The sequence below is a fragment of the Chanos chanos genome, chromosome 6 (genome assembly GCF_902362185.1).
Source record: "Chanos chanos chromosome 6, fChaCha1.1, whole genome shotgun sequence".
Taxonomy (NCBI): Eukaryota; Metazoa; Chordata; class Actinopteri; order Gonorynchiformes; family Chanidae; genus Chanos; species Chanos chanos.
Genome location: NC_044500.1, coordinates 41,094,194 through 41,117,973, shown reverse-complemented (window position 1 = coordinate 41,117,973; position 23,780 = coordinate 41,094,194). Strand labels below are relative to the sequence as shown.

Sequence of the window (23,780 nt, the reverse complement as noted above, 5' to 3'; positions counted from 1 at the left end):
TGTGTGTTTATTTGTATGTGTACGTGTGCATGTGCATGCACGTGTGTATGTGTATGGGTGTGTTCTGACCATCAGTGCATTTTTGTGAAGAATCTTTGCATGTGTGTGTGTATATGCATGTGTGTATGTATGTGCGTGTATATGCATGTGTGTGTGTGTGTGTGTATGCATGCGTGTGTGTGTGTGTGTGTGTGTGTGTGTGTGTGTGTGTGTGTGTGTGTGTATTGGCGAGCATGTCATGACCGTCAGTGCATTGGTGTGAAGAGTCTTGAGACTGCTGTGAGCCAGCATATGGCTGAGCTGATGATTATGTGACATGTTACAGACCGGTGGCATGGTGGAGCTTTGATTGTACTGGCCTTAACCTTAATCACAGCAGCACACACACAGTGACTGAAGCATCTTATTGACATGCACCTGATATAAAATCCCACTCACACTACTTGACATACACAAGAGCAGTGCCCCGAATTCAAAAGGCCATCGTCTCAGCTTTGCACCGCACCTTCACGGAACATAATGTCAGATTATTACAACCAACCACAAAAATGATATTTCACGCTGCCATAAAAATATGGATTCTATACAGAAAAATAAAAAGAGGTTATCTGCAATGTTGCCAAATGGAAGACTGAATATCTAAGCAAACATTCTGACTCTTAGGGAATGTCTGGGGGGGGGGGGGAATAAAATAACACCAGAAAGAAAATGTAGTGGAGGAACAGACAAAATTGCTGCTTTGAATTTCAAGTTTTTCAACAACAACAAAAAAAAGACAAACAAAATTTTAAAATGACTGCAACTTGTGGGGCATAATAGAGTTAAAATACATTTCAGGATCAAAGTCATCCAAACCCTGCATCTTGGTCATGTCTTTCTTCTACTCTAACGTTGAGTTTCACACTCCACCCGCTTGCGTGCCCTGTTTGTCAGGTCAGTGTTAAGGGACCTGTTGCGTTGACCAAATCCGTCACACGCGGCGCATAAACCTGACAGGAGGGTGTAGAAGAACGCCCGCGGCCGCTGGGCTTGATGGGTTAGAAGCGTCGGTGTATTTTTGGAGGAGACTTCACCCTTCGCCCTCTTCCTTCATTAAGCTCTCATAGTCCTCATCTCCATGTGTTTGAGGAAAAAGCGGGTGCCTCACAGCACCCTCCCCTAACGCACCTGGATAACCATGCATCAGAAAGCCATTACCCTCCCGCTGCTTCGGCCGGTCCCATCGCTGGAGATCGGCCTCCAACCAAACACACACGCACACACGCACACACACACACACACACACACACGCACACACACTCACACACACTCACTCACACTCACTCACACACACACACACTCACTCACACTCACTCACACACGGAGGGCACATCAGCCTGCAGCAGCTTCAATAGACCATTTCATGCTCCTGGATACAAACTGAGCGGAAAAATCCATCTCTGCAAAACAACTCTATCTCTGTGACTACGGCGAGAGGGAAAATGAGATGTGGGCCATATTAGGGGAAGCATGAAAATTTCTTAAAAGCGTCGCAGATTTCCACAAAAATGCACAATATTAAAATGCAGTGGGAGGGCTCGTGGTCCTGGGCATTTATCCTGCGTTTCATTGAAGCCCTTACGGCCTGCTGCTTTTCCTCCATTTGCCCAGGATCTCTGGGTAGAGATGGGGGGGGGGGGGGGGATGCATATCAACACATGGGGAATTTCGGAGCTACTGATCCAGTCCTATCTGTCTGTTTACAGATGAGAGGACCAGGTTCCTCACTCCACTGATAATACTGATAATAACCAGGCAATTTCACCCCCTGTCCTAGAGAGACGCTCTCATTTGAATATATACTGTGTGTGTGTCTGTGTCAGGGTGTGTGTGTGTGTGTGTGTGTGTGTGTGTGTGTGTGTGTGTGTGTGTGTGTGTGTGTGTGTGTGCGTGCGTCAGTGTGTATGTGTGTCCGGGTGCATGAACAGCAGGAGGCAAGCCACTGAATTTTTTTTTTTAACCAAACATTATTTTCCTCCAAAGTTTGGTGAGGACATAAAATTTTTGCGGATGACAAGAAAAGTTTTAATAAGTTTTTTGTGATTCAAGGTTTGTTAAAATATGCAGAATAATTTAGGAAAATGTCTTTGAAATGTCTTCACACTCAAAATATTAATTAAGCTCTGACCAAGGCTCAAGGGAAATGTTTCAAAACAGAAAGAGAACTGGAGTTCTGTATTTTTCCCCTTCAGATTTCGCGACAATAGCGTTTAAAAAGTTAACCATTACCTTAATCCCAACCCTTAATCCCAACCCTTAACCATTTCTTTAAATTAAAACGAACTGTAATCTGCTCCCAACCTTACCCATGACCCTAACCTTAACCATATATCCATGCATGTATGCATATGGTCAGAAAGAGCAGACAGGGCTTTTTCAAATGAGTGGGATAGATTGTCAGACCACTGCCTATCTCCAAAGCCATTACCTGTACAGACAGAGGCCTTTTTAGCCAGTATTGACTGGAGAGCTAGGAGAATGGTAAAAGCAGTAAGGTTGCATTTCAGCATAATTGATCCTTCCTGCACTTAAGTCCTTTTCGGAGCCTGTTGATCAGAACAGAGGCTCAGACCTAAGATCCAATGACTCCAGCAGATGACTTTTCTTTATCTGTTGTTGGTTTTTTTTCTTTCTTTCTTTCTTTCTTTCTTTCTTTCTTTCTTTCTTTCTTTCTTTCTTTCTTTCTTTCTTTCTCTTTCTTTTTTCCCTTAAGGTGTTATATTAGATGTCTGCAGATTCAAAATAATTTGTCTCATCAAAACTTCATCTCAAACACACACACACACACACACACACACACATCAAGACTGATATTTGTACTGTTAAACATCTAAGCTTGGTTTTGAACATTTTAAACTTGGACAACTGCATCTTTTGCATTTTAAGTGACATAATTGGTCGATTTTTTTTTTTTTAAATGAATAATGCTATTATAATAATCATGTCTAATTAGATACTTACTATGTTGTATTATCAAAGATCTATTCATTGGATGGCATCATACTCACAGAAGTAAAATTATTTCCACAATGGTTATATGACACTCTGTCAGTATACAGTAATCAGGATTAATCATACAGCGGTAAGGTAATCACAGAGCAAGTTGGATTCATCAATATGACTTGTAGTATTCATCTGCGTGCTTTATGTTCAGTTAATCAGAGCGCTCGTGAAAAAATAGCACTGTAATTGATATTACCTCTAAAAAAAAAAAAAATAGCACCTCAACTGGTCACACCAGTGTAGAGAAATTCAAGAGACAATGATGGAATTAAAAAGTCTTGTGTTTTCAGTCTTGTATTAAACTATATTTGTCCTTATATGCACAAGTTAATGGTAAGAATTATTCAAAAAACTTTAAAAAATCAATCTATGATGTAATATAGTTCACACAAAGTATATCTGAATACACTACATTGTTTATTCATTGAATTACAATTAAAATGTAACATTTTCAAGTAACAGCCCAACACTAGTGTTAACTGTGTAATATGTGGCAGTTTCCATCTGGTAGAGGGGAAAAAATAAAACCAGTCTTCTACTGGTCTGCTGAAATGTTTTATGCACTGGCTTTGGTCAGAATCCTCTCTTGAGTAAACAGCCTAAGAGATAAAGAGTAACATTAGATCATCTAAAGACAAAACCAGGCCACTCAGTCATCTTCATAGCGTTTTCATCCCATTCTAGCGCTTTCCACACTGTGCCATTTGTGTTTCTGCTCTGCTTTTTGCTATGGGATTAACAGTTAAGGGAGTGTGTGTGTGTGTGTGTGTGTGTGTGTGTGTGTGTGTGTGTGTGTGTGTGTGTGTGTGTGTATGTGTGTGTGTGTGTGTGTGTGTGTGTGTGTGTGTGTGTGTGTGTATGTGTGTCGGACAGGCCATGTTATTGAAGCTTCTTTAAAAGAGACAAAGGGTTCATTAAAGTGATGGGTGAAGAGAGCTTCTACTGGGGCCAGACTTCACTGTGTTTTATGAGAACGCACATAAATGGTCATACACACGCGCACACACACACACACACACGCTCACACGCTCACACGCACACCAGTGTAAACAGGCTCATAAAGATCTCCCAAACAGAAGAAGCAAACCTAGACAAAAACAGACCACATAGACTTCCAGTCTCTGTGCTTTACGAGCATGTTCAGCACTCAGACACCAGCGTGAATGCTCATACATCAGACATCTGACTCTAACCTTGCTGGCTAGCTCTTGTTTACTTTCCCTTTAATTCATTTCATTGTGAGCGAAAAATGAATACCCCATGTCCATTCATTTTTCCACGAGGAAAGTGTACTGAACAGACATACGCTTTATGTACCCATAATGAACAGTGTCTGACTTATGCCAAGGGCCTGATTTCGTTGAAAAGAGCAGTATGAATACAGACCCATCCAGTTTGTCTGTCACCAAGACCAAGCGTTGTGTCTGTAATGGTGGTTATGGGAAAACAGAGAAACATCATTCCTCTTTTCTCAGAGGCGCTTAACAGATGAACTCTTCACTGGCTAAGTCTCTCTCTCTCTTTCTCTCTCTCTCTCTCTCTCTCTCTCTCTCTCTCTCTCTTTTTCCCTTACTTTTTTCTCCTCAGTATCATGCAACCTGTTTTTATCCCTTCATTCATTTTTCAATCTGACAGAGGTAAAGGATTAGAGGGTTAGAAATGTGGTATAACAGGCTCTCTAAAGCAAAGGTATCTTGTGCAGTAATTACACTCAGAGTGATGAAAGTTCACTGAAGCTATTCGACGATGAGCTCACAATTCAATCTCTCCCTTCTCCTGGACTGGATCGGCCTCCCAAAGCATATTGAACTGTTTAACAAAGAAACCAAAGCAAAGGCACGCCACTCCACCGCAACTCCAGTTAATCGTGCTTAGTGTTCAAATTATGATTAACTGAACATAAACAGCCTTGATGTGAAATTCGATTTGATTTTCTATAAGAGCTCGACTTGTGAAGTCCTAATCCTGCTTCATTGGTAGGAGTGACGAACGCACAGGACTCATTGACTCTCTCTCTCCAACCTGGCTCGGCGTTGTTTGTATATGGATGAGGATAATCAATTGAATCTTCTGATGAAGCAAGGGGCTCAGCTCCCTCACTGAGCTCTCACCCAAGAACGGCCACCAAAGCAGCGAAAACACAGCTAACATGTTGATTATTTTAGGCCCCTCCACTCCTAATGACCAGGCTGATGCCTGCTGCCTGTAATTATATTAATGACCAAACGTGCCAAGCCTGCTTAAAGACGGCCCGAAGTAGAAAGTGAAAGGGGACACAGAGAGAGAGAGGGCAATACGGAGAGAGAGAGAGAGAGAGAGAGAGAGAGAGAGAGAGAGAGAGAGAGAGAGAGCATGAGAGAGCAAGGAAGACTTGATCAATTGTTCATTTTACAAAGTCACTGAGACGTGTCAGCACTGTCAATAAGTGAATTAATTTGTCTGTGAGTCTCCCGCGCATGACTTTGTATCGGTTTGCTCCCTCTGGATCACAGGCCTCTAACCTCTCTCATTCATGCGTGTGCTACACACACACACACACACACACACACACAAAACACGCTCTATTGGGTAATACGTACATCCTTGTCCAGATATGCCTCCGTAGGTCACTGTCAGCGGAGCTTTTGACCAATACTCCACACACAGACAGAGAAACGGAGAAATAAACCAAACTGAGAGGGCCACAGTTTCTCCAACTTTTTCTTTTGAACTGCCATATCTCATTTTCTGACCTGACTACCCTTGTCACTTCAACTCCTTTTCATAGCAGAGTAGTCTTTTGACACTCTTCCAAATCAACTGTCCCATCTCCAAACCAGCAGCCTTCCCACCCCCCACTGTCCCATACTACTTTGCCAGCTTGTACGTTCTTTGTTTCTGCTCAGTGTGCACTAAGGACAGCTGGTAGACATTCTTTCATAATACAGCATCCTATTGTTGTAGAAAAAATGTTTTGCAATCAGTCAGACTCACACTGGCACACTCACTAACCTGTCCATCTGCCAGCTGCCAACACACACGGAGAGACTTAGCTAACGTAAGCTGTCTCCACCTAAAAAGTCCTACATTTACATTCTGCAGCATAGCTGGAAAACTGAATCCTGTTTCCTCACTGCTCCCTCAACAGCAAAGTATCTGATTTTAACCATAAAATTCAAACCTTCGATCGAAATCACCGTTATCAATCTGTTTCCAATCTCTTACAGTTTAATAGAGAACTTGCTGCTTCCATCTCTTCAAGCCGCAAAGCACTTAAAATATCCCACAAAAACATACATCAGATAAGCTTGAAGATTTACTTTGAGATATGTAACTGAAATATGGTATGAATCTCCCTGCCCCTGCCTACAATTGTGGCAACACAACCCACTAAATGGAATATCATAAAATAGAGAATCTTAAAAAAAAAAAAAGAATGAAAAGAAAAAAAGGTAGATAGAGAAACCCCTGAATCACTCTGGAGTAAGCTATCCATGCATACTGAGTGAACACAAAATGCAAGATCTACGTAGGCCTGGAATGCATTCTTTTTGTCTTCTGGGATACAGTGAGTTCTCCAAGGTGAAGCGATATATTTTCTCCCAACCTGTCTATCAACACAAGTCCTGTTGAATAAGATTATATAAAAAAAAAACAAGGGTGTAATGAAGAAAGTCAGTCCCACTGGCCATAGACAAAGGAGGGTTGAACTCAATTAAACAGTGAGAGGGAAGACAGCGGAGGCCTCAGAGCTCAGTTCAAACCCCAGAACACTAAAAAACAATGGAGGCTCTGATGAAAGCATTGGTACTCATCTGTTTTTTTTGGGGGGGGGTTTTTTCATATAAAAGCAGCGGTACTCATCTGCTTTTTCACCCTTCCGTCTGCTGTCTCACTCTTACATTTCTTCTGCACTGCTACACACCGCTGATTCTCTCTCTCTCGTTTATGCTCCTATCAAAATCTGCAGAAAGGCCTTGGTACATACACACACACAAGCACGCGCGCGCACACACACGCACGCACGCAAACACGCACGTGCACACTCGCACAGACAGACACACACACAGGCACACATACTCACACAATAAAAAAAACACTCGCATCTCAAATGTGAATTATGAAAGATGGAGTGAAAGGAGGTACAGACTGAACTCCAAATATTTGATATTGTTGATGAACGGAGAGTGCCAGCGTGCCGTGAGAGGGATTACAAAGGCGGTTTCTATCTTAACTTGGCTCCTTTGGCCTCTGCCTGTCTGCGTGGTGCCGGAGCCCGTTAGAGATCTACTGCTTCAGCAGGATCTATCAGAATGCGTCAGCTCCAGCTGCTTCCTGCGAGCAGCGTTCCACCCAGTCAAGCAGCGAAGGGTGTGGTGATGAAGGGGTGAAGGATGGCAGAGATCTTCGGAGAGGGAAAAAAAAATGACCATAGGGACAATCTCATTTACAGATGAGAGACTTCTCTTTTTAGAACTCATTCTTTTCTCTTTCTTTTCTTTCTTGCTCTCTTTCTTTCTCTTTCTCTCTCTCTCTCTCTCTCTCTCTCTCTCTCTCTCTCTTTTTTTCTTCTCTGTCCTGATCCTGCGGCATTTACCACAGGGCTACAGAACAGAGCTGCTAATTTCTGCACGAAGGGAAAAAAAAAAAAAAAAGACCATTGAGCTAACCGGCCCAAAGCCCCATGCACTACTTATGAGAGACATCATTCACGTCAACCTCACTCATCCCCCTCACTCCATCCCTTTCTTCTTATCCAAACCAATGCAAAGTAAAGGAGAGAATAATCACAGGTTGATGATGTATTGTGTCCAGGAGGTGCCGTAAGGAGCAGCTGTGGTGAGAATGTGTTGCAGGGAGACTCTTGTGAGGAGCAGATTGTTTGCAGTGGAAGATGCATCAGCAGGCTGAGAATAGTTAAAGAGTCAGATGAGGATTTAACACGGGAATGGAGGGAAACAGAGAACTGATATACACGGAAACAGAGTCAATCGACTGCTCTTGGTCAGCCAGGTAGCCCCCAGATATACTGAAAAACGCCTCACATTCTCTCTTTCTGTCCCTCTCTCTCTCTCTCTCTCTCTCTCTCTCTCTCTCTCTCTCTTTTCCTCTTGCTTTTTCTCTGAGAAGGAGCACTGTACCATGCCTAAATGAAAGGAATGATCTCCTTCTCGCTCTCTCGCTCGGTTACGCTTTCCCTCTCTTCATATGTTTGTGTGTGTGAGTGTGTGTGTGTGTGTGTGTGTGTTTGAGCGGGAGGGGGGTGAAGACAATGGGCGCACATATCTGAGTTCCAGCTTGGATATAGAAAGGGTCAGGTTAGAGAGAGTAATCTCCTTGGGATTAACTGTGCTGCTTGACTCTTAATGTGACTGTCAATGAGAATTAAGTCCCTAAACATCTTCTCTCACTTGGGTCCTCTCTCGCGTCGTCGCTGCCTCCCAGAGCTAAACTAATAACAAGGGTGTCTTTGCTATCGCAACGGCCGGGTCAGAAAAATAAAAGGGACATAATTACACTCTCTCAGTACTTATTGGGGATAACAAATTGGAGAACAGAAAGCAAAAACAAGGTGGTGAAAGGGGTGGAGACCAAAATGAACCGCAATTACACCACGATACGGGGTGGATCTCATTACTGCTCCAATTAAAATGCATCAAGTTATTTTCTGTGCCACACAAAAGCCAAAAAGTGTGTGTGTGTGTGTGTGTGTGTGGGCGCACGCATTCCTGCATGCGTGCATGCATACATACATACATACGTGTGTATGCAAAAAATCATCTATAGTCCTGGTAGTTACATAAATATTGGGTTCTCGCAAACTATTATAGCATTGTGCAGTTTTGCTGTGCGGGATAAAGCGTCCTAAAGGGTCAACCAGCAAATTCTCAGAAATTGCGCTCAAGCTCACCGGCTCTGCTCTATTCCCCTATGATGGAAATCCATGCGAAACGATTAAAAGCCCTGTGAAAACAGCCAGATCAGCGGATCAGTGTTGCGGACCACTCAATAGGTGCTAAGCAGTACAGAACGCCGACCGATCGCTTATTTAACCTCGCAGTGAGCATTGCATCAATCGCTTCTCACTCACTTACTCACTCATATTCTCTCTCTCTCTCTCTCTCTCTCTCTCTCACACACACACACACACACACACGGAGAGAGAGAGACTCCGTGGTTTCTAACCTACTCGTCTGCTCTGGTTCTGAAGCAACCTCCACTAAGATCATTGCCTTTAAACATCATAGAAATCTATCGACTCTCGTAACTCAAAGATTAAGACGAAGTAGTGATACAGAAGGGTAAAATGCAACTAGAGCGATTTTATGGTAAAATACCCGGGACCACATCCTATTCGTCTCTTTAATTAAGCTCACCTGTCATTATTATTGCATTAATTAGTGTAACCATTTATTAGCATTCCCACACTCTTCTCCGCTGCTGTTGGCATAGTGGGTTTGATATCCAAATGCCGAAAGTTTCTTATTCCCTCGACCTTTGAATATAATAGAACCGACAGCGTGAATTCCATCCAGATGCTGCGTAAGATTCTGAAAAGGCTTGTCAAAACATTCAAGTCAATAAACGCAACGTATTTTGTGTAAATGAACGTACCTGTGTCTATAAGGATGAAGACATTCTTAACGTTTACGAAGTATGAGTGTCCAGGACACAGTTGCAATGAATTAGCCGACTTTCTCTTCACTTCAATGATCCCTGTTTCCAACAGCAGGTCAATCTCAAAAGCCGCCTGTCCATCTCGCAGCGCCTGAGCTGGCAAGTACGCAGCGGAGATGCCACCTCACAAGAGCTCATCTGAGTTCATATGTAAATCTTGCCCGTCTTTTGGTTATTTTACGGCTTTCCATCACCGACAAAATGAAATGAGAAACAACCTGGACATATAAAAAGGTACTTCGCGCGTTTCAAGATGCAAAAAGTGCGTAAATCCAGAAAGATAAAAGACTGATGGGCTTCTAATGACCCGGACCTGTGCGTATTGTTATTGACGATTCTCCTTTCACAATGAGCGTCACACGGGTCCTGTAACCGCTGGAGAAATGTATGACTGATGGTGATGTTTGAGATGATAGTTGTGCTCCCCGTACTCCTCCCGAGCTGCGATCGATTTGACAAGAGAATTGCGAACTTGCCTTCCCTATTCCGAACACGTGTGCTGCTCCCTCCCTGCTTGCAATTTTTCAAGTAGCCACGCTTACTGATGTCATAGTTTACAAGTATCTGAGTGAGTGCTTTACTGTATTGATGGCCCAACATAAAAGCTACAAGAGAATGGACAATTTGCAGTCATTTATATTTGTCTGACTGTCACTCGGGCGTACCTATCTCTCAATGCAATGAGTTTTAATCCTTTGTTCCAATTGACGGGTCTTCCATTGCAGATCGATGTCGTCGATTAAATTTGGGATCGCATTTGGTGCCTAGTTGAATTAAGTAATAATTTTTCTATCATGTTACAAATGGTGGTATCGATACTCAATCACTAACCTTCAGCTATGACACTGATAGGTGTAAATGGCAGTGAAGAGAATCCTAAGAGGTATTTGATTATCAGTTATTTGATCACTGAGTAACGCCTTAGGCTGGTTGCATGTTGTCTCGAGGCCCGCTCTAAACCTATCCACGACTAGAAGAGTGGAGTGTTCTCATTCCTTTTCTCTTCAAGTTTGAGATTGGTTTAAACGAGTGGCTTACAAACTCAGTGATGTTTAATTGTTTTATCTGAATATGTTCTATCGAGTTGAAGGCTATGAATTGATAGCACAGAAGACCAAAGGCTTACCCCAGTTAAAAAGATTTGAATACACGCCGTGTTTTATAGAATGAAGAACAAGTAAATGAAGGAGGGAAGATGTAGACCCAACATGGAGGAGGAGGAGGACACTGAAATCAGTTTAAGAAAATCTAAGAGACTACAAAATACATTAGCATTTTATTTTCCTCAGGAAAAAGAAGAGGAAAAAAATCTTGCAATGAAGTTAATTCGAATGCTCCATTTAAAACCAACCAGTGCATTCAGTATTCCTGTGTGTTTTATTTTCAGCATTGAATATTTTCCTAGCCCCAGACATTTAGCTAATAAAATATTAACTATGAACAACCTTGTGAAGCTCTGCTAGACATCACCTACTTGTTTTCAGGGCATCGACGGCGAAAATGCTGGCCAATAATTGTACTTTTCATCCGGAATATATCAGGCCATATCATGTCTAACGGCGCAACGTCTCGACTATTCAGACTCAAACAAATGGAACACTGATCGTGTAGCTATGAGTTATATTTCTCCTGCGAACCGTACGGATGAATGTAATGTGTTCATAAAATGGAAAGGTCTAGATACGTCTGCACTTTCAGTGACGCCAGTAATTTCTGATAGCGGTTGTAAGTGACGGACAGTCACTATGAACTCTATTAATGGAATGGGGAAGCAATAGTAGATACGGAACATTTATTTGGTTGGAGAGATGTAATTTTATGGAAGACACACCTTTCCGTATAACAGGCTTTCGAACACAGCCACTGAAATAACGTTTCAGGACCTTGGAGAGCTCGTAGGAGGTTCAGTGTAGCTGACCTTTGCCAATGTAAAATGTGGTATACTGTATTTGAAGGCTTTGACAGTGTAATTTCTCAGCAAATTGTTTCTTTTATGGCTACTGATAGAATCTGTATGACATGATCAAATTTGGACTACTAAAAGACGTTTGGCACGGTCATTTTCTGAGAAAGCTATGGTATAGAATTTGCCCATTGCCTTCAAGTTTCCAGAAGTTTCAACGAGGTCCATGTATGATCTTAAAACACTTAGTATATAGTGTGGGGGGGCAGACATATTATTGCTGATGGTGTAGAATTTGAGTAAAGGGCAAAGATGTCTTATGTATCAGAGAGCGTGCGTTATATTATCCCTATTGGGACTACTTCCCTCGGTGATTTTTTTTCCTCTGAGAGAAAAAGCATTATGAAAATATCAGCTCATAACTTGAGGAATATTTCTTCCAACTCAATCAATATTTCCACATTTATCCTCCGAAAGAGAATGTTTTCTAGCTTTGTGGGACGCCTGAAGTAGTGAGTATGTAAGATGAGCTCGTTGTAATTGATTTATTTCTGTTCGGCGGTGAGAAATATTTTCTTTACAAGATGAATTAGATTAGGCCACGTTGATTCACGAGATGTTGGATATTATACAAAAAGACAAATGAAGACGAAAGCAATGCTGTGGTAGATGATGGGGGAGAAAAAAAAATTAAATCTAGATTCTGAGCCAAGCACGGAAAACAAAGCTAAGTGAAAAAGTGCTGAGATTATTGCGTGCCTGAGCATCTAATATCAGAAAAGAGCGAAGATGCATGTACTCCACTTCTGACACATTGCAGTTTCGGGGCAGAAAAGGCACATTGTGTGATACTGGCAGTTGACGGGCATGCGCTCTAGATGACATTGCGCCTCAGCAATGACAGGACCTTAAAATGTAAATTCTGAAACCAGCATTATTACTGTCTTTCCGAGCATGCACATTTATCACACCACAGGCGCTTATTTAAATGATTGAGTGCATTGTGAGGATTTAGGAACACGCGTGTGCTTTGTTTTTTTTTCACAAAATTGAGAGAGTAATTGCACTCTACCCAACACTATCATGGTAGGTATCCCATTACTTTTAACGTGACAAAATAAGGCCACCCACAGACGTTGCTTTAATTCACCGAATAAGACATTCAGGGAAAGAACTCAAAAGTTGTCATCATTAGCAGTACATGCGGCTCATCATTAAATAAGAATGAGAGCGCGCGATCTCGCATACACTGCACTGCCATAACTCTTCTATTACAGGCGGCAATTACGAGGCAAATGCAGCTCAAAACTGCCCACCGCGTGGAGCTCCTGACGCCAGTAATAAACTGTCTCTGTGCTCAAGCACATACTCATTTACTTCTACCAAACAAGAAAAGGAGTTCTTACCGTTCCCTCACTCCCCCCCCCCCCCACCACATAAGGGCAAACATATACACCACACAGAGAGAGAGAGAGAGAGAGAGAGAGAGAGAGAGAGAGAGAGAGAGAGAGAGAGAGAGAGAGAGAGAGAGAGAGAGCAGGACGTATCACTAATAACCTTATCACTAATAATGGAACCTTCTATGCGTGTGTATGACCAACAGAATATTACACACTGAGTTTTTCAGTCAGAAGGATTGTTTTTACACTCAGTGTTCACGGTAAAGAAAAGTGGTTTACTGAACACATTTCTAACCAAGTGTTCAAATATGTCGTCCAATTTAGGGGCATTCGTGTTTTGACAGAAAAATACATTATAATCATCCAAATGTCATGTTATAAAACAACACAAGCAAAATAGTTGCACAAAAAGCAACCATACACATCAATGGCGATGAAATTCGACGAGGAAGATGAAGTCAGTGTATATCATCGGACAAAATACTCGCAAAGAATCAAGAATAATGGCTTTAGTGTGAACTTGAACTGCGGACCTTTACTGGAGAATGACTTCATATGCATAGTACCGTACTGCCATCTAGTGGATAAAATATGCCAGCACAGCCAGGGATTTGGAGGGGTTTGAGGTCAAACAGATTTATGGTTGAGACAGTGAAAACTGATCTAGTGCCCTTTTGTGTGGAGTAATACTTTTAAAGTCAACATCCAGCTAAAGTAATGGAACTCTAAGAAAAAAGACCAAGTCTTATCTCAGCAGAAATTTGGCAAAGAGATTTTTTCTTTCTTTCTTTTTTTTTTTTTTGGTTCAAGGTCAACTTTCAAAAATTTCCCTGTAAGTAGTTCATATGGCCTATGACTGCAAAAAAAGTGCTCAAGCAGACAGAACAAAGACTTGCACACAGAATATTCCTTTAAAGTGATTTCATTTCTCTTTCCAAAGCTGCTCCAATACAAAAAGTCGTGCAAAAATCGCCCCCCACCAAATTACATTCCTTAAAATATCTTTCTCTTACAGATACAAAGCAAGGTCCCAGGAGTGTAAGACAAAAACAATGAGTACAGTATTAAATAAAACAAAGCTCATATGATCTTTCATATCCATTGTCTTAAAAAAAACAGACATTATGAATATTGGTGTTTAGACCACCAAATACTATTATGGGCACTGATGCAGAGATTAGGAACAACTATTTTAGAATAGGTTCACCATCTGAGACAGTATCATCCAAAGTACTCTATTTAATCAATTTAATATAACCAAATCTTATTTAAAAAAAATACAGTTGAAATAAAAGTTTCATAACATTCAATAAGAGTACTCATACAATATTCCTCTGAAAGATTTTTTTTTTCCTTTTTCAATCAAAGGCAAAAACATTAAAAAGCATGGCATCTCAATAAATACAGTACATTGGTGACTTAGTGTTTCTCTGTAATTTCCCTACACGCAATGAAAAAAAAACATGGCTTGGTAAAAGATTATTTATGTGACACACACACACACACACACACACACACACACACACACACACACACACACACACACACACACATTGGTGAAATGCGAGCGAGCACAATTCTGTGAGGAGTGTGAGTTAAGTGTAGAGGAGGATCAGTCCTTCTGGATGTCTAGTAAATGAACGTGTTAACACATCAGATCCTGATAAACATCTGGACAAAGGGAGTAACTGTGACGTTGATTCTCACTGTTGATTAAGCTCTAATAAAAGCCTGGAGTGATTGGGCAGGGAGAGCTCACCCTAGCGTGCCGATGAACAGAAGAAAAAAAAAAAAAAGCCAAGGGATAACCCCATGATAGCTCCTCAGCAATCAGATACTTAAAGCATTGTCAAATTCAAAAAGGCTACACAGTACCTCTGTGCAACGGAACAGCAGAATAAACGGCAAGCTAACAAGACCAGAGATCGCTAATCTCTATTGATTTCCTCTCATTTCTACAGAGGGTTAATGTGCGCGTTTTGACCAGATCAGATGTGAGCTTACGCGCACGTGACATCATCAGCGTGCCGACGGTTTGATGGAGTGTTTTCAGTAGTTGGGTAAAGAGGAGTGACACGTTTGTCTCGCGTGAAGCGTTTTTTCTCTTCCTCTTGACTCAAAGCTCATCGCGTCTTTGTTTTAATCGCCACTTTCTATGCTGTTGCACATAGTCAGCGGCCAGCACGACCATCCTCATAAACTCTTCCACGTCAAAAGAGTAGTTAGTAAATTTAGGATGGTCACCCAGAGTAGGGTGATGACCCTGTGGACGGAGAGAGCAAATAGGTCATTTTCCGAAAATAGGAGACCTAGCGAAAAAAACACACTGCCCTCCCGCAAGTTAGATCACGGGATTACTGGAGTGTATTTCAATTTCAGTTCAATACATGAGAGAAATAATTATCTTAGGGAGTGGATGTCAGGAAATAACAGTGTGACCGTGTATGTGTCTGAGAGAGGAAGAGGGCAGAGAGAGAGAGAGAGAGAGAGAGAGAGAGAGAGAGAGAGAGAGAGTGAGAGTGAATCATTCCCTGTGTGGGTATTTGGGGAGTGCAGAATAACATTTGTTTTGAGTCGAATTTAGTTGTTTATGAGGGGGTGCTGATCAATAGCTGTTGAACTTAAGTTCCCCAATTCACAGGTGAGAGTGAGTAATGTGAGGCACTGACTCCTTCTCTACCTTATCCTGTGGGAGCACTTTGTCCCTTTTCTGCCAAGTCATGTAATGAATTCCCCGCAGGCGGGCCAGATCTCGATAGCAGCTCTCATCCTGACAGTTATATCTGTGGAAAACAGAGCCAAACACTTTATCTCCTGTTCCCAGTGACCAAGGGCTCACAGTCTGAGGAGTGCTGGCCTGATACATGCCTATTTAATTACACCATACTTCACTGTCACTTCCCACACACACATAAATATACACACACACACATACAACAGAAGGAAACACATGGCACCACAGAACAAAGTGGGTTCAGTTCTCTTTTTCACACATATACAAAAGTAAGTTCAGGTCACTTTAAGGCTTCATCTTATGTACCAGTTGAGACTTTTGGAAAATGAGATAGTATAGGTAATACTTTGTAGAAAACTTCCAAATAAATAATATGCTGACAGACACGAAACACACACACACACACGCACGCACACACACACACACACACACACACACACACACACACACACACAATGTTTTACATACAGTTCAAAGATGACGGCCCAGTCAGGTAAGAAGAGCAGGTGTGTGAGGCCAGCTCCATGCATTCCAATGAATATGTCAGAGTTATGGGTCACCCTGAGCTGCTCCAGAAACGGGACCTCCCTGCACACACACACACACACACAACACACAAACGCACACTCCTGTTAAGTTTTCGCTAACCTAAAACACAAAGCTCAAAGCACCATTTAACAGCACTTATCTCCAGAGCCCCGGTTCAACTACGCACAAAAGACGCGTTCACCCACTTGTATTTGTAATCCACCAGTTTGACCTCGAACATGGGAACCGTCTTCAGAGCGTTTAAAAGCTGCAAACGGTGCGGGAGAGAGCCTTGATTAACGAGAGCTCAAACAAACACGGACGGAGACCGGCATAAATCACAACTCTTTACTTCACAGGAGTTTAGAGCAAATAAGATTTTAAACAGCCAGTTAAGAAAGCCAAGCGATAAATCAATAGAATAAAAGAGAGTGTGCAGAGCTACACTCACCTCCTGCTGGTTTAATATCCTACGGTACTCTGTGCTCCGCGCCAGGACCGTGACACGGATTTTGCCCTCCTGTAATCAGAGCACACGCTCAGCGGAAGCCCAAAGAAAGGACGGTGTCAAAAAAAAAGAAAAAAAAGACAGATATTACGCTTAGGGCAATTTGTTTGTTTAATTAATGCACCGATGTGCTGTTTTAATGGCTCATTGATCAAGTGACATATTTCCTAAAGAGAGCTCAAATAAAATTGCTGTTAAAATGTGTTTTTGTGATGAATATACTATTGCTTGGAAAATTTTATATTTATACACTGTATATACACATACACATACACACATTAAAAGCAAACAAAGTAACTGAATAATTGTGTGTGTGTGTGTGTGTGTGTGTGTGTGTGTGTGTGTGTAGACACACACACATAAATATTCAGTTAGTTTGTTTGCTTTTAATGTGATAAAAAAAGAATCTTTTTGAAGCGAGTCACAAGCACAAATGTACAGAGATCAGTTACACAACAGCACCATCTAGTGTCTGTTTGGATCAGATACTTCATCAGATACTCTGATCAGATAGCGCCCAGGACTACACTTAGCACTGACTCACTGAGAGCACTGACTCACTGAGAGGACTGGCTTTGTGATATTTCAGGAGAGGAACAAAAAACTAATAATGAAGTTCCTCTTTGTCCACTCTTCAGTGGCCAAATAATCTGCACTTATAACGGCCCAATAAAATGAAGATGCCAAAGCTAGAACAGTGATTAACATTTTGACTTTAAGTACAGTCAGGAGAGATACAGAGAAAACGGCACCAGGATGTAAAGCAGGCTGTCAGTAGAGTGGAAAGTAGTTCTGTAAGAGTATGAGAGACTGGAAGTGCCTCGTAATGTGATCGGCTGTGAGGGGGTGAGAGCTAGCGTTCGCACTATCCTAAAACTCCAGCTGTTCTTAGCATATTACCACCAGCCGCTCCCCAAATTAAATCAGTCAGGCCTACCCAACTGTCCACAGTGACCATAAAAACAGCCTGCAAGAACTACCAGAATTAAATATCTCTCCCTCCCCTCATGTGTCTGTGTGTGTGTGTGTGTGTGTGCGTGTGTGTACGCATGTGTGTGTGTGTGTACCTGTGCGTGTGTGTACGCATGTGTGTGTGTGTGTGTGTGTGTGTACCTGTACGTGTGTGTACGCATGTGTGTATGTGTGTGCGTGTGCGTGTGTGTGTGCGTGGGGATATCTACTTTAGGTCCCTCCTGTGGGATGTTCAGTCGATGAAGGACGTGCTGGGAGAACGCTCTGAACATCCCTTCACTGTGGCAGCCAGAGATCTGTCGATTACACACCGTATGAATCTGTCAGTTACATCGCTCTCTCACACACAAATATGTACACACACCACACACACAGACACACACATACATACACACACATAGAACACGCATACACACAGAAAGCACATAGACAGAGCAATATACTGCAGCTGGTTGTTTTGCACATGTTAGTGAGATCACAGGGGACATGAATATAACAGTGATAAGAGTGGCAGGTAGAGGTGCGTATTGAAGTCTCAGAGGCAGTAAAGTAATCAAAGGTATCAGATACCAAGGACACACATCAGTATTTCTCACATCAAGGCGTCCTGTAACTACATACCAGTGTCATTTTACAGAATAATTCTATGAGCCTATGTTTATATATTGAACATATCGAACAAGATTGACACAAACGGAATACGGAAAAAACAAACAGGGAACAGTTGAATCATACCGGAATGCAGCAGATAGGGAATATACACAGACAGAAATTCAGATTCAATGTTCTTGAGTCATGCTGTATTTCTCAGGCTTCATATAACCACTGTGGTTCAGGGATTACTCACCAAAGGAGTGTTGTAGAAAAGGCCATACCTCATTCTGGGCAGTAACGAGAAGAAGGCATCTCTGAAGCACACCTGTTCAAATACACCAGTCATAAAAAGGGCTTGGTAACCATGAGTACGACGGTATAAAAACAACGGTGAAAAGATAAGATGGTGTTTTTTGGGGGTTTTTTTTACCCTTTTCGAGTCATAGGTCTTCAGATGAATGATGTCATAATCCGAGAAGGCCTTCCAGGTTTCACTGAACAAGTCACCGTAGCCATAAAAACTCTTTTGAGAAGAAGAAAAAAAAAAGAAACATTAAAGAACAGATGAACAGATGAGACCAGCTTCACGATCTTTACTTAGCTATGCGCTTGTAGTCAAAACAGTTTCTCATTCAATTTAAAAAAAAAAAAGAGAGAGAGAGAGAGAGAGAGAGAAAACAGACACAAAAGACATAAAGGTATCTTTTTACAGAAACTCCAAAACAGCAGGGGGTTTTCTAACCAAACTTTAGACTCAGCACTCAGTCTTTAATTTCCAAAATCCCCCTCTTTGTGATTGTTTTCATAACATGAAACCATAGAAGACCAGAAAAAAAAAAAAAAAAACGAATACTATTTTTGCCATGTTTTTTTTTGTTTTTTTTTTCCACTGGGCATACCCCAGTCTCTCATTGTTTGCCCGATTAAAAAAAAAAAGTTCCCTCCATCTCCACACCCTCTCGTTCTTCCCCGTCTTCCTAATCCTTGAAAAACAGATGAAGGAACAATGGACAGGATAAGGTTTCCCAGAAATCATTGTGGTTCTTGCCCCTGTGTTTATTCTTGATCTTTTCGGCGGGCACACACGAGGCACCGTTCACCACGGGCTGTGAGGCATTGACCTGAGAGTTTTGGCACAGATTAAAATGCCAAGCTTCGTTTTTTTTTTTTTGTTTTGTCTGCAGACAAGAAACGGCGTGTCTCATCACAAGCGCTTGCCTGTGGAAGCCAGCGCCGCGAAGCCAGGGTTGGCCGCAGACTTCGTTTCTCATTAAAATTCAATTTGGTAGCACACACTGCCTCGATTATCGGGCGGTGTCAGCTCTAGAAAAGAAAGATTCATTACTGAGTGCGACAAAGTGACAAAGGAATACCTACAGTGTCCCACATGACGATGTTAATGTCCGTGCTGAAAGAGTTGTTCAGGTGCTGGGAAACGTAAAGGTTGACAAAGTCACAGAAATGATGGTACATATTCACCCCTGAAAGGTAAACAAAAAAAAAAAAAAAACAGTTTTTGTGTCAGATAAAGGGCTCTGTATGAGTAAAGAAGCTCAGAAAAAAAAAAAAAAGAGATGTTTAGGGAAGGATGATCTTTACCTGCATCCAGCTTCATAAACACGGTGGGTCTCTCAATGATGAGGTCACAGTGTCCATCATCCACAGGGTGGAAATCCAGCTCAGTGTACGTTTGCAACTCCGCAAACCTTGAACGAAAAAAAAAAACCAATTCCGAGGGGTTGGTCGGTGTTGAAAGATCTTAGGACTATGTATTGCGTTTCATTGAATCCGCCTTCATATTGGTTTATTCCGGACGGCAAATGTTTAGCACGGTTTAAGAGCAATGTGCGTGATCAGAGAATCTTCTTTTTCCAACAACAGTTAAAGGAATGAAGGGTTAAAGGGAAAATCGAAGGTAAAAGATTAAATATGAAGAGGAGCAATACACAATAAATAAAGATTAAAAGATAAAAGAGGATTATAGTTTTCTTAGTAAGCGCTAGACTGTGACTCCTATGATTATGCAATGTTTTTGTTCCCAAATTGATACACGAACACAGCTCAAACACTTGTCAAGTCATTAATTTTGTTAAAATGACTTCAAGTGACAAGCAGAAATTGTAAGAAATTAATCTAGGATTTGATTTGATTACTGCAGGCTAAAAAGAAATCTAACAGACAATTAAATAAACAAAATCAACCAGTCGACAAAAGAAGACACTACATTAATTTTTTAAAGGGATGTTGCTGAATGTGATTCCGTTTTGGATTCATTATGAGAAAAGAATTATTTTGTTTATCAGCGTAAGTAAACAATTTTACCTCTATGGGATGTGGGAACACTCACTACGCTACTGCTTGAAGATTTCATACTTCTTCCATATTCATAACAGAGAGAACATCATTCCTGAAGTTGCGGCATCTCCTTTTCACATTTTCTTATGAGAGCGAGAATAGCAGAATTGCACTCTGAGAGCTTGAAAATGCATCATGCTATGAGACTATAACTACGCAAGGAACTTGTGAGTCCTTCGTAGCTTGTTTTAAATCTTTGAGTCTTCATGCAAAGACTCTTACCAGGACTGTAGAGGACTCTTATGCTGTCCCTCTGCAGCCAGTGCTTTGCTGTTTAACCTGCAGTGTCCACCTATCTCACCCTCCAGGAGGAAGTCCTCTTTGTACCTGCAGAGACAATCGCAAATGCTAAACAGGAAGCACCCGCGACACAACTATGCATCAAAAGACACCATTCCACATAATGAAGCATTTCCTACCCCCCTGCGGCATTCAGCATTTCCTAACCCTTTCCCAACCTTACGTTGGCCACCAGCACTGACCTCTCGTGACCTCTACGTGGCTTTCTCAGGTCCAAATAAAGATCGGTGGCTTTGCAAAAGCGTGTGTGGCTGGTACATTTAAGGGACGAGCCGCCCTAAAGAAAGATGAGGAAAGATTATTCATCTGAAACTAATTTTAGACCGAGGACTACGTGAATGTGCCAAGAGACGCTGAAGGGGGAAAAGATAAGCTTACTGGACTTAAAGGCTTACAGAGTGTCTTCATCTCACTCCGACGCTCCTTCACGTAGCCAAAGTCGGCCTGCTTCCAAAACAGCTCTTGAGCCGTCTGCAGTGAACTCGCCCTGAGAAAGCGGAGAGGGAGGGAGAGAAGAAAAGATCCAATCGATATTCACCTACAACTTCTGCTGAAACGGCTGTGAATTTAACAGGCCATTGATCTGACCGGGCAGAATATTTCACCAGAATGTTTATTTCTCTTGCTTTCCTCATAGTCTCACATCCAAAAAAAAAAAAAAACAAGACACAGAGGGATCGTACCATCCAGAGTCCACGGAGGTGCAGACAGGGAAGCCGTACCGGTGTTCAGGAGAGCAGTTCTTCTCATAGCCCCAGCAGGCCTCTTTATGCAGCAGAGCATCCTGTCACAGAGCACAACAGCATTCAGGAGTATCCAGCAGCAAGAGACACTTAATCTCAGAGGTCATCTCCATATTAGTTCATCGTTATCATTTTATCAGTGTAAATAAAAATGCCGTTACTAACGTTTATCTACATTTGTTTGAATATAACCAAAAGAAAAAAAAAGTGTAGCATTACATTACATCAGCTTGTATTATTCAAAGATAGGCTAAAGGCCAAACGTAGATCTAAAACCCAACCTCTATGTCCTAAAAAAAAAAAAAATCCATTTCATTTACCCCACTACATTCCAAAGGCAATACGTCAATAATAAGAGTAAAATATCTTACTTTAAAAGGGCAAAGCGGATCCTCTTTGCACAGTTTGGCTACTTTTCTGTTGTTGTGTAGAAAGTAGGGAATATGCTCTTCTGGCAGCCCAAGGCTGCTGTAGTTGACTTGTGGCTTGTGGCTGATGTTCTTAGCCTCCTCGGTGGTGACCACAGTGTAAGTAAAGACCATGCCCAGTGCAACCAACAGCAGCATAGTCCTTCATTCATAACACATGGGACAGCCACCCTTGTTCACAGCACAAACCAGAAACTGCGGAGGGAGAGCCAAAGGCATATGAATCCAGTGTAAGATGTCAAGACAGAGACCAATGCTGAGACTGGACATAGTGTGGGAACCTGCCTCTGAACGGATTTGACTCCATATAGAGCTCCTGTTGCAGGAAATATTAGTGACCTTTTTCCTACTATTGTTTAAGCAATCAGGACTGGAATATGGGAAACTGTCATCAAAACAAGTGTTCATTCAGTGAGAAGCAGGAGTGAGCTGGACTCGTGAGAACATCGCTTCCCACAGGAGTCACAGTAAAACCACAACAGACAATATGACACCGCATACCTTACATTGCGCTCCCATGCAGTTTACTACACAGGGCGGTGAACGGAATGTAGCCAGCTTGTGGCTGTAATGTTCTGTAAATTGATCACAAGTCACAGCACTAGCTTTTTAGTGACTAAAAATCCGCTTTAACAACTTGCATAAGACAGTGCTGTAATTTGGTTAATTACAGAATTGTGTTGTGCTGGAAAACATAACATTGTTGTTTACACTGAATCTAACAAATTAGTGCTAAAGTGTATTTAGCAGAAATCCTTTGCCAGCTTCTCCTTACCGACTTTCGCTGTTTGGAGCGATGTCGGTCTAGACATAGTGGAAGTTATTCAACAAAAGAATGCACTGTGCTTCAGCAGTTATTTTACAGACAGTATACATTCCTGATAGGCTCATTTTCTATGCGCCCTACAAAATATTAGTAGTTTAATGTATTAACCGTAAACGTGGAATTATCCGTTGGATCGCAATGCAGTATAAAGTGATTATAGTGTTTGTGGGTGTATTGGAATTGTGCACATAGTAAAGGTAGCTTACGGTTTGTAGTTTCCGTATGACAACATTTGCGTAGTTTAAACTATAATGATTAAAAAAAAAAGAAAGAAAGAACTGACGATACTAGCGAGAGAATAGCAGTGCGCAAGAGAGATTTGGTAAGATGCCAGCTGCATTGCTCGCATAGTCTTAAAAGTAAACGCCTACAGCATTGCATATGGCTCTCTGGGAACATTTCGTGGCGCCTGGAAAGAGCACCTTAGGCTAGCTGATATAATAGCAAAAACAACGTCCCAACAATCATCAAGCTTTTTACAAACCGCATGATAGCTAATTACTTAATCAGTACTTACCTCTTTGCACAAACTAAAAAGAACTAGGTGTCCGAGTCGCCATACTACCGGAAACAAATAGCCGGCATGCAATATATTATTAGTCACAAGATGGAGTTGTTCATCTATGTTGTGTTCCTTTGTTACAAATTCCAAACAACGAAACGGTCAAGAAATGGTTCACAAATGTTCAAAAAATTAAGAAATAACTTCTAGCATGATGTAACATTTGAAAGACACCACTGAAAACAATATATTTTTTTTTCCGTTCAATAGTATGTTTATTTTGTTATC

At 41.6% G+C, this 23,780-nt stretch overlaps 1 protein-coding gene across 1 annotated transcript; it reads right to left on the bottom strand.

The window, feature by feature from the left end:
* Positions 1-15,118: 15,118 nt before the first annotated feature.
* eogt (EGF domain-specific O-linked N-acetylglucosamine (GlcNAc) transferase) lies at positions 15,119-22,302 on the bottom strand. Its single transcript, XM_030777891.1, has 15 exons — positions 22,108-22,302; positions 21,677-21,777; positions 21,372-21,480; positions 21,176-21,270; positions 20,916-21,020; positions 19,938-20,044; positions 19,716-19,819; positions 18,769-18,861; positions 18,592-18,663; positions 17,954-18,040; positions 16,716-16,784; positions 16,471-16,532; positions 16,205-16,324; positions 15,683-15,785; positions 15,119-15,265 (listed from the first exon to the last, which is right to left on the bottom strand). The coding sequence occupies exons 1-15, from the start codon at positions 22,300-22,302 to the stop codon at positions 15,119-15,121; spliced, it is 1,569 nt and encodes a 522-aa protein (XP_030633751.1).
* Positions 22,303-23,780: the final 1,478 nt, after the last annotated feature.